Source organism: Malaclemys terrapin, chromosome 4 (assembly GCF_027887155.1).
Source record: "Malaclemys terrapin pileata isolate rMalTer1 chromosome 4, rMalTer1.hap1, whole genome shotgun sequence".
NCBI lineage: Eukaryota > Metazoa > Chordata > Testudines > Emydidae > Malaclemys > Malaclemys terrapin.
In genome coordinates this window covers 106,645,138-106,655,654 of record NC_071508.1, presented here as the reverse complement: position 1 = coordinate 106,655,654, position 10,517 = coordinate 106,645,138, and the positions used below count along the sequence as shown (strand labels likewise).

General features: G+C 42.4%; 1 protein-coding gene across 1 annotated transcript; it reads left to right on the top strand.

Moving 5' to 3' along the window:
• The first annotated feature begins 228 nt into the window (after positions 1–228).
• On the top strand, positions 229–6,558 carry SPTSSA (serine palmitoyltransferase small subunit A). Its single transcript, XM_054027978.1, has 2 exons — positions 229–409; positions 5,529–6,558. Exons 1-2 carry the CDS (start codon positions 307–309, stop codon positions 5,630–5,632), a joined length of 207 nt encoding a protein of 68 aa, XP_053883953.1. The 5' UTR covers positions 229–306; the 3' UTR covers positions 5,633–6,558.
• The last annotated feature ends 3,959 nt before the right edge of the window (positions 6,559–10,517 follow it).

Below are 10,517 nucleotides of genomic sequence, written 5' to 3'. Positions count from 1 at the left end.
ACCACTTTCCTTTTGCAGCCGCTGCAGATGGCTCAGCCCACCTGGGTAACTGTCAGCCCCGCCCCTCTTCCCCCTCCGGCCCCCGCAACCCGTCACCAGCAGGGCGCACGTGGTTACCACAAGAGAGGGCAGAGTCCGGGCAGCGGCGTCGGCAGGTGTTACTGAGCATGCTCAGTCCTCAAGCGCATGCTCCTTACCAACAGAGCAGCCTGGGGCGGGGCGCAGTGGAGGGCGTTTCCCGCGCGGTCAGGCCTGGGTCAGTCAGTTTGCGGGGGCCGCGCACGCCGCACGCAGACAGGTCCGGCGATGGCGCTGGGCTCGGCCTGGGGGCGGGTGTCGTGGCTCTATTACCAGTACCTGCTGGTCACCGCGCTCTACATGCTGGAGCCCTGGGAGCGGACGGTCTTCAGTATCCTCCCGCGGCCGGGCAGGGTGGGAGGGAGGGATGCAGAGGCCGCGGGGCCGGGTTCTGTTAATTAAGCGGCCGCCGGCGGCGCGCGCCGAAGGATGGTGCGCGAGGTCGGTGCGGGGGAGGCCACAGCTAGCCTTGGGGAAGTGGGAGGTTGGGGACTGGAGCACGTGGCTGGAGTCGAAGGGGGGCGGGGAGGGCTGGAGTTCATGGCCGAGCTTGGAGAAGTGGAAGGTAGGGGCTGGGGCAGCGGTGGATTGTCCAGGGCTGTCGCCCCACTTTGGGCGTGAGGGAGGGGGGCTGGACCCTAGTGTGCTGCTGTGCTCCCCAAGCCCTTCTAACGCCTTCGAGTGCATCTCTGCCCACCCTGTGGTGTGGACTGTGCGGGATGTGGTTCAGGCTCAGCCGAGCTGTGAGAGGTGCTTTTGGAGGGGAGGTCTGACCTTTGTCCTGAGCAAGCTGCCCTGCTATCCCTTCAGTCCCTGTTCTGAAGGATGCTCTTATGATTAAGGCACCAGACTGGGACTTGGGAGATCTGGGTTCGATCCTTGGCGTTTCCAGACTTTGAGAATGTCTTTGAACACTTCTCTGATCATGGGTGCTTAACGTGTCCCTTCCTAGCTGTAAAATGGGCCCAATAACACTTTACTGGCAGGCATATGGTGTATGCCTTTAATTGATGCTTGGGAGGTGCTTAGCTCTTGTTTACATTGAGGGTTGTTAGCCATCCCAGTGTAGCTATGCTGGTGGTTTAAAAACTCAAGGTTCAATTCTAACTGGCTATATGACTATTTAGATAAAATAATGCTGATATATAGTAGCAGTCTATAGCTACGTTGGCCTTGGTGGGGGGTCAGTGTTGCAAAGTGTATAATGTGGCACTATTTCCTAGTTCCGTAGGTTAAGTTTATTGTGCTAACGAAGAAACCCTTTCACCCATGTGTGAGGAATCTGTTAATCCACTCACTCCTTGCTTGTTAAATCACATTCAGATTCACAATCTGTATTGTTACATCAAACTATAACAAGTGTTGCCAATGTTTAAGAGAGAGCAACACAGATTATCTTTCATAACAGTAAGGTATCAAGTATCCCTTCTGGCCACTTAGCAATGTAGTTAATTTCTGAGTCAGAGGCAGGTTGTTGTGCCTTGATGCAATTTCTCCTTTCACTTTCCTTCCCTAGAATTATGCAATTTTTTTCTCTGTTAACTTGAAGAATTGCTTCCATTAGTCAGAAATACCTTGCACGTTGGAAAGGAAAATGTGTATTTCATATAACAAGTAATTTATGTAGGTTGCATAGTCATGCAACTCTAGGTTTCCATTTTGGTTTGCCTCCCTGTGTCGTCTTCTAATTGATGTTTACTGAACCTGTAGTTGGTGAATTTGCTTGTTTTATGTATTTCACTATAATAGTCTTCTAACATGAAGGTTCAGTTGTAGAGACTTGTATCTAGATTCTAGATTATTGTGGGTTTTTGAGCAGTTTTTTCTAGAGAGTAATATGTCTCTTCTTTCTATTCTAAATGTGATGGTGCTTCATCCTTTGTTAAAACGGTACCTCGTATTTGCAGCCACTCTCTGATGGATAACCTCTAAAAGTACCTCCAAGGAGTACTGAGAGAGGTGAGGAGATAAACTAATCTAACCGGTAACAAACAGGATATGGTGATAGTAATAATAAGGGTGCCTTTATAGGTGTGGTGGTCAGTTGTAAAGAAAATATCTATTAGTAAAAGTAGGGACTGTTGTTTGCCCAAGTTACAGGTGCATAATCATGCAAAAAGAACAGGAGTACTTGTGGCACCTTAGAGACTAACAAATTTATTAGAGCATAAGCTTTCGTGGACTACAGCCCACTTCTTCAAGAAGTGGGCTGTAGTCCACGAAAGCTTATGCTCTAATAAATTTGTTAGTCTCTAAGGTGCCACAAGTACTCCTGTTCTTCTTTTTGCAGATACAGACTAACACGGCTGTTACTCTGAAACGTGCATAATCATGTAGATTTTTTTCTATGTAAAGCTCCAAAATGGAGAGCATATAAAATAGAAATGCATGAACATGGGATGGACTTGATATCTCATGTTCTCATACACATACATTGTATGTGTTTAATTACTTTTCCTTTTTTCCTCTCAATGGAGGTATCCTTAGCAATGGTACCTGACTATTTATGCCAGGTCTAGTGTCAGTGAAGAAAGGTCTTTGTTTTCTATGCTTCATGAGCATTATATTTTGTCAGAGTAGTTAGGCTTGAACATTGACCTCTTTATATCAGCTAAGCAATCTTCTGATTTTGGCAAAACATATAAGTAACTTAAAGGTTTGTATACAGTTGTCTCTTCATATTTTGTTGACAAATTCAAACAACTTTTGTTCCTGTAAGTTATAGCGTTATCGCTTAAAATTAATTTGACATGTATAACTTTCAGATTACTTATTGTATTGAAGTAATTGCTATGTATGCTAAATTGCAATTGCTGGTAACTTTTAATTATATTTTTACAATGACTAAGTTTGCTGGCAAGTGTGAACAGGATGTAATGTGTTAAGCATTTTGAGAAGTATGAACTCTACACTTGAATACAAAGATGTCTTTAAAAGACGAAAGCCATTTAGGGTCCTTTGATTGAGAATATTATTTTGGTCTTCATGCCTATTCGGTCCTTGAACTCCCTGCTGAGTCCTTCCGTGAGTTTGCTGATTGTGGTAGATACCACTAGATACTGAACTGATACTAATAACTTATGTCGTGTAAGCCACTGAACAGCAGTTAGATGGCTATTAACATTGATCTGGTTTGAATTTGAACCAGCATCTCTTTAAGACTTTGAAGTTCATACTGAGTTAAAGTCCAAGATTTGCTAAAATGACCTTGACCTGCCGGTCTAAGGGAATCAGTCACTTTTATAAAGGCTTTATCTGGGTATCACTGTCTATCAGGCAACCAGTATTGTCTTATTGTTTCTGTTTACTCCCCTGTTTCTGTCTGTTCTTATACTTAGAATGTAAGCTCTCTGTTATGTGTCTTTACAGTGCCTGGCACAATGCAATATGAATACTCCTATTTTGTGAACCACTATGTTTATTAGAATACTCTTAGCTACTTGAAAGCTGGTAATGTCAGATTTCCATTGGATGTTAGTATATACTATTATCTTGAAACTTGGTCATCTTTTTTTTTTTTTTTTTAAGTTAAAAGTAGTTTCACCTGCCCCTGAGTCCCTTTGCCTATTTTATTTATGTTCTAAAATATTGCTGTCATGTGTGTGGCTTTTTTTTAGGGCTGTCAAGCAATTAAAAAAAAATCACAGGAATAAAAAAATAAATAACAGCATATGTTAATTTCAATGCTTAAATTGCAGTCTCAATAAACTCAGTGTATTGCCTTATCCCCTTTAAAAAAATTCCATGTGCTTCTTATAAGCATAACACAGAGGAAACTAACTCTAAAGGGGAAACAGTGAAACTGACTACATATGAAGTTCTGTAAAATGCATAAAATAATTTAACTGAAAAACTAAACTTTTTGGTTGGTGTAATCTTGGGTATCATTTGGGGGGTGTCAGAGGGTAATAGACAGAAGTGTACTCATTTCAGTGATGGTAACATCCTGATCACCATATAGCCATTTTTTCTCAATATAAGTTCAAATCTGATTCTAGGGTCTAGTTTATCGATACTAGGACCTGTTGCTGAAAACAGTTGAGCAACTAATTTCTACTTGGCTCTCCTTGTGGATGAAAATAGCTCAACTTAAGAGAGGATTGCTACAGGAAGCATGGCTGGAGCACTTGCCACTAGCACTAGCAATGATGGGACATTATCCTAGGGTAGAAGGCCTTAGATTATTTATTTTTATTTTGGTAGTACCTAGGAGCCCCTGTCATGGATGGGACACTATTGATCAGCTGTCTAAGGAAATTAATACTACTAATACCATAGTTCCTTCTATTGAAGTGCTCTTGAAAAATAAATTGAGCTTCACAACCCTTCCCCCCCTCCCCAAAGGATCAATAATGCTCATATTTATTAACAAACCTGGCAATACAAATTAAGTCAATATATACCTCTACCCTGATATAACGCGACCCGATATAACACAAATTCGGATATCACGCGGTAAAGCCGTGCTCGGGGAGGAGGGCGGGGCTGCGCACTTCAGTGGATCAAAGCAAGTTCGATATAACGTGGGTTTATCTATAACGCGGTAAGATTTTTTTGGCTCCCGAGGACAGCATTCTATCGGGGTAGAGGTGTATTTGAACACAGAAATAAAGAACACTAATTGAACAGACTCTTAATTTTTCAGCTATAATATTCCAAAGAGTCTATTAAAGTCATCTTTCAAGACTGCAGTTTGGTTTGATTTTGTTTTTGGAGGGTTTGGGGGAGAGAGGGGAGAACAAGATTCAACACTCCAAAATGGGTCAGTGGTGGTTTTTGTAGCAATGCGTATTTCAGGTCTTGGGGCAGGAGAGACACGTGTCATTAGAGTTCCCATGAGAGCAGCTCTTTACAAGCCCAGCTTGGTCTTTCTTCAATGTCTCCTTTTAGAGTTGTGACCTGCCCAAAGCCTACAGGCAGCTGCGAGTGGCACCTAGGTCTGTGACTCCCTGTTTTATACCAACGACCGTTCTCCCTCCAGTAATGTGTACACACAAATTAAGGTTTAGTTTATTTGGGCCACTCTGTTCCAAGAGAATCCTTGAGATCGGCATTGAAAGACTAGTTTCTTCAAATATATGAGAGAGAGAGAGATTAGGGAATCTGGTTATTTCCCATTAATGTGTTTCTCCTTCTCATCTTCCCTCCCCCTCTCCTTCTCTCCCCCCCGCCCCCCCCAAAGGACTTTGTTTTTATGTCCAAAATATGTGGCAATAAAATAGAGGAATCTGGAAGGCATTCTCCTAATATAGTTGGTCATTATTACCAGTCTTCTAGTTTTCACACTTACAGTGGATTTCTTCCTACATCTGTTATACATGAATACAGTTGAGCATATACAATTTAGAATTATACGAGTTGTATAATAGTTTTGAAGGCTAGGGTTAAAACATTCTTGTTTTGTGATTTAATAGAATTCCAAACTGCAGCTTTCCTTAGCTATTGCTCAGATTCTATGCTGGTTTCTATTGTTGGAATGGCGCTGTACACTGGCTATGTGTTCATGCCTCAGCACATCATGGCGATATTACACTACTTTGAAATTGTGCAGTGATGAAGAAAGTATATTTAAGAAGTAATAGTGATTCAAGATTCATCCTGCAAAGAAGATCCAACCGCCTAGTTTTAACGAGACTTCTACAGATGTCAGAACGAGAAACACACAACTATGACTCTGAAGACTAGGAAACCAGATGTGTAGAGCAGGGACACCACATGCCTCGTGTGTTGTGTTCATTCACTTTAATTTTACAAGATGCCCTTGTATAGTAGTTTTGCCTATTTTAACATTGTTTGTACTTTGATACCAGTATTTTCTTAACTTTGTGGAAAGTAGTTTGTAAACATCAACTCAGGTGTACTGTCTGCTGTCCAGACTTTGTCCAACAAAATATTTGTGCATAACTATATTTGGCTTTAGCAACAACAAAGTCTTCTGTATTCCCGCTGATGGAGGAAGGGGGTGGATGAGACAGAGTTAACACTTCATTCAGTATGTTTGGGATAAGACTATAGATGCAGTCTTTCCAAAGTTGGAGCAAAAGGACTAATGGACTTATATTCTTTCATGAACTGCACGTAGGCCCTCAAGATTTTGTGATAATTTAATGTTCTAACTTCTAACTAAACTGTACTTGTACATAATGCTTGTCTTCCAAGGATTATGTTTCTGTGCAGATGGAGAGGAGTGTTTTTCCTGTGCTCATTGTCAGCAGTGTAATTGTCTAGTTTTAAACTGCTGTATTGCAGTTAATGTTCCAAACGCATTTGAACATATTCTTGTTACAAATGACCAAACCATAGGATTCTGAGTGGACTTAATTAAAACTACAAAAATAAGAAGCTGAATACTTGGCTGAAGTCCAACTTTGTTCTTAACTTTTTTCAGATTTGTATTCTGAAATGTAAGATGGCAACAACCTGACTTTCTAAGGTGGAGGATATATTTTTTGTTTTTAAAAATAAAAACTAAAAACAGAATTGATGCAGAACTCTTTTCCTTTATTTTTAGACGTTAATGTTTTATGCATTCTGCTCAAAACTGACACAGGTGATGGAGCAAGGGAATGATGTTAACCAAAGAATCTTAATTCTTGACCCAGTAAAAATAGGTACTGTGGGCCAAATTATGTCCTAAGATATGCAGCTGCTGTTGATGCTAATGTAGTTCATAATGCATTATGCCTAATTAATGCACAGCAGTTGGACAATATGCAACATGACAATAAGGTTTAATTCCCTTAAATTTGCATTCCAGTGAGGAACGGTAAGATGCTTTTTCCATATTTAAAATAAAATAGTGTGTGCATTTTATTTTCAGTTTAACGGAGTATAACTTGTTGTATAAAAACTATTTTTGTAATCTTTAGTTGGCTTAACTTTTATCTGACATGCAGATATTACATAAGGCTGTCACCTCTGGTATCCAAAGTGAGGGAAAATTAGTGCCTCAGAAGGCAGCAGATTCATAATTTTCACAATCCCAAAAGCTAATGAAAGCTTTGTCATCCGAGAAAAAATTTCTTTTGGGACATATTGTCTGGTTGCACGATAGGCTAATGCGTTAGTATTACTGATATGGGAATACAGAGACAACTGGTGCAGAATTGTCTTTATTCAGTTAAAAAACTGGCCATATAAAGACTGGGGGGGGGGGGAAACCCCACCATACACTTTTTTGCTGTGAGAGGCATTTCTCATTGCCAATTAGTAATTACTTTAAGATGGAATGAGCTATGTTTGGGAACTCTTTTACTCTGTGACTGAAATGCTGCAGAATACTGTGCATGTAAAAATGGCTTTAAGTGGGAAAGCATTTGTAAATGGGTTTTGATGATGCACGAGTTTTCTCAAAGCAATTTATTTTAATGGTGGGGAAAATGCAACCATGTCAACATCTACAGTATAAATGGAGTTGCAGAGGACTTGAGTCTAGCAATACTAATTAGCACACATTTGCGGATTTGTTTTCTTGTATTTTCTTGAAGTAAGTGTTATAAAAGCCCTGAATCATCTTGTCAGAATTTAAGATGTTAAAGGATGAAAAAGGTTCTTCTATTTTAATATGACTAAAGTTCATAGTCCTAAAAGCAAGTACTCTGACATACATTTCACAACGCTAATCTGGAGGATAGATAGTCAAAGGTGGTGATTTAATAAGGAGTTTGTTCAGTTTTACAAAGGAAACCAGTAGGTGGCTAACATCAGTAAGTTTAAATAATACACTAATTACCTAAGAAGATCAAGTTTAGCGTTTTCCCACTTTGCGGTGGTCATTTTACAGCCATTGTCAGTTCAGCAATCAAATCTTGTATACTGTATAACTGCTCAGCTTTTCTGTGAAACCCCACTGCCCCTTTTCAGTCGACAGAAGACCTCCTGGTGAGGTCATCTACAAGATTCCATCTAACACTCTTTAAGGGGTGGGGTGGAGAAATGTTGCCCATGCCTCCTTCCCTCTACCCTCTTTGAGTAGTGCCTCAATGTGCATATACCTTGGTGGTCTGGCATTATAAGATTCAGGAGGTTCCAGATCCTGGCACACGTACAGCTAGCCAACTCACCAGAAAGAATACCATACTGTACAATTTAAGAACCACTTAATGGACTTATACAGCTCCCTTACTCTGAGGCTGCAGCTACGTTTGAGTTAAGAGGTATGATTCCCAGCTTGCACAGATATATCCATGCTAACTCTGTTTGATCTAGTGCACTAAAAAAATCAGTGTAGCCGTGGTAGTGTGGATGGTGGCTCGGACTAGTTGCCCTAGTACATATGCGGGGGGTCTGGGTGGGTTTATATGCCGGTGGCTAGCCTGACTTGCAGCCTGTGCAACCCTGGCTACGCTGCTATTTTTAGCATGCTAGCTGAAGCACAGCTAAGCCTCCTCTGACCCAGGCTGTGGCCCCGCCCATGTTCCACTGGGAGACCCTATACTCCATCCCAATCTACCCTGCAGCTGGTGGGGGCTGAGCTGCATCTAGTGGCCTGGAGCTTGTGCCCGTTGGCAGACCAGGCCAGCGCTTGTGCCGGGGGGGGGGGGGGAGTTTGGCATGAGGGGGTGCTGAGGCTGGCCTGGTGCTGGGGGAGGGGATGGGTGTCTTGGGGCTCCTCTGGCTGTGGGGGGGCCCATGAGGGTCTGGTGGGTGGGGCCTCAGGCAGAAGGGGCAGGGCTGCTGGTCTGGCCTTCCCAAAGGGGGGGGTTCACCCACTGCCCATGACCCCTTCTTGTTGTCTCTAACATTTTTTCCAGATGTAACTCATTCTTTGCCTTGGCTTTCCTGATTTTGTCCCTACGCACTCGCACTATTCCCATGTATGCTTCCTTGGTGATATGCCCTCCTTCCATTTCCTGTATGTATCCCTTTAGCTTTTTAGATAGCTAAAAAGCTCCTTGTGCAGCCACATTGGCCTCTTGTGGCTTGTCTTATCTTTCCTCTGTGTTGCTTGATGTTGAGCCTCTCTTATTACATCTTTTAAGAACTGCCAGCCCCCTTTGGCTCCTTTTCTTCCTAATTGGTCTTTCCATGGGACCTTGCATACTATTTCTGTGAGTTGGTTGAAATCTGCCTTTTTGAAGTCCAGTGTCCTTGTTTTGATGTTCCCATGTCGTCCTTTCCATAGGATCTTGAATTCCATCAGCTCATGATCACTTCCCCCCCCCCAAGTTCCTGACCACCTTCACATTCACAACTAATTCACCATGTTGGTTAAAACCAGATCCAAAATGGATGACCCCCCTAGTTGTTTCCTCAACTTTCTGAATCAGAAAGCTGTCCCCTACACATGCTAAGAATTCGCAGGACACATTGTTTTGCTACAATAGTCTTCCAACAGATAACAGGGAAATTAAAATCCCCCGTTACTACTAGGTCATGTGTTAGTTAATCTTGTTATCTGCTTGTAGAATGACTCAACCACTTCCTCTTCCTGATTTGGTAGTGTATAATAAATCCTCACCAAAACATCGCTACTGTTCTTTCCCCTTGCTATCCTCATCCAGAGATTCTCAGTAGGTCTGTTGCTCACTTCCCCTTGGACTTCAGAGCAAGTATATACATTCTTGACATACAGCTCAAATACCTCCTTTTTTCCTATACCTATCCTTTTGGAACAAGCTCACTCTCTCAATGCTGGTACTCCAGTCATGGGAGGTGTCCCACCAACTCTCTGTGATGCCAATTCATAATTTTCTTCATATACTATGACTTCCAGTTCATCCCGCTTGTTCCCCATACTCTTTGCATTTGTATACAGGCATCGAGATATCTTGCAGACTGCTCTATTACTTTTCTTTTTGCCTTTTTCATGCAGTTGTGATTTCTAGATCCTTCTCAGAAATTAGCCCCTCCTATCTTCTTTACTTAAACCTAGATGGGCATTGGCCAGATTTTTGTCACCATCCCCCTAGTTTAAAGCTCTTCTTATCAGATTAGCCAGAAAATACCCAAAGATGCTCTTCCCAGTATTTGATAGATGGAGCCCATCCTAGCACAGTAATCCTCTTTCCTGGAACATCAGCTCATTGTCGAAGAAGCCAAAGCCCACTCTCCAACACCACCTTCATAGTCACTCATTAACTTCCATGATTCAAGAGTCCCTGCCTGGGCCTTTTACTTCAACAGGGAGGATGGATGAGAACACCACTTGTGCCCCAAACTCTCTTATCCTTCTCAGAGCCACCTTTTCAGCGATCCGCTCAAGGTCACTCTTGGCAGTATCGTTGGTGCCCACGTGGATAAGTAGGGAGGGATAGAGGTCTGAGGGTTTGAGTCTCAGCAGACTCTGTCACATCCTGAATTCTAGCTCCAGGCAATCAGCACGCAGCTCGGGATTCCTGGTCTGGATGGCAGATGGATGACTGTCCCCCTTAGGAGGGAGTCCCCGACCGCCATTACCCTTCTCTTCCTCTTGGGAGGAGTCTAAATGCTTAGACTGC

What these genes read in the sequence shown, in the direction of transcription:
- SPTSSA (XM_054027978.1), top strand. Translation starts at nt 307, where the DNA reads ATGGCGCTGGGCTCGGCCTGGGGGCGGGTGTCGTGGCTCTATTACCAG. An exon ending in CTGGGAGCGGACGGTCTTCA is followed by an intron (nt 410 to 5,528) that starts GTATCCTCCCGC and finishes GCTATTGCTCAG; the next exon opens with ATTCTATGCTGGTTTCTATT.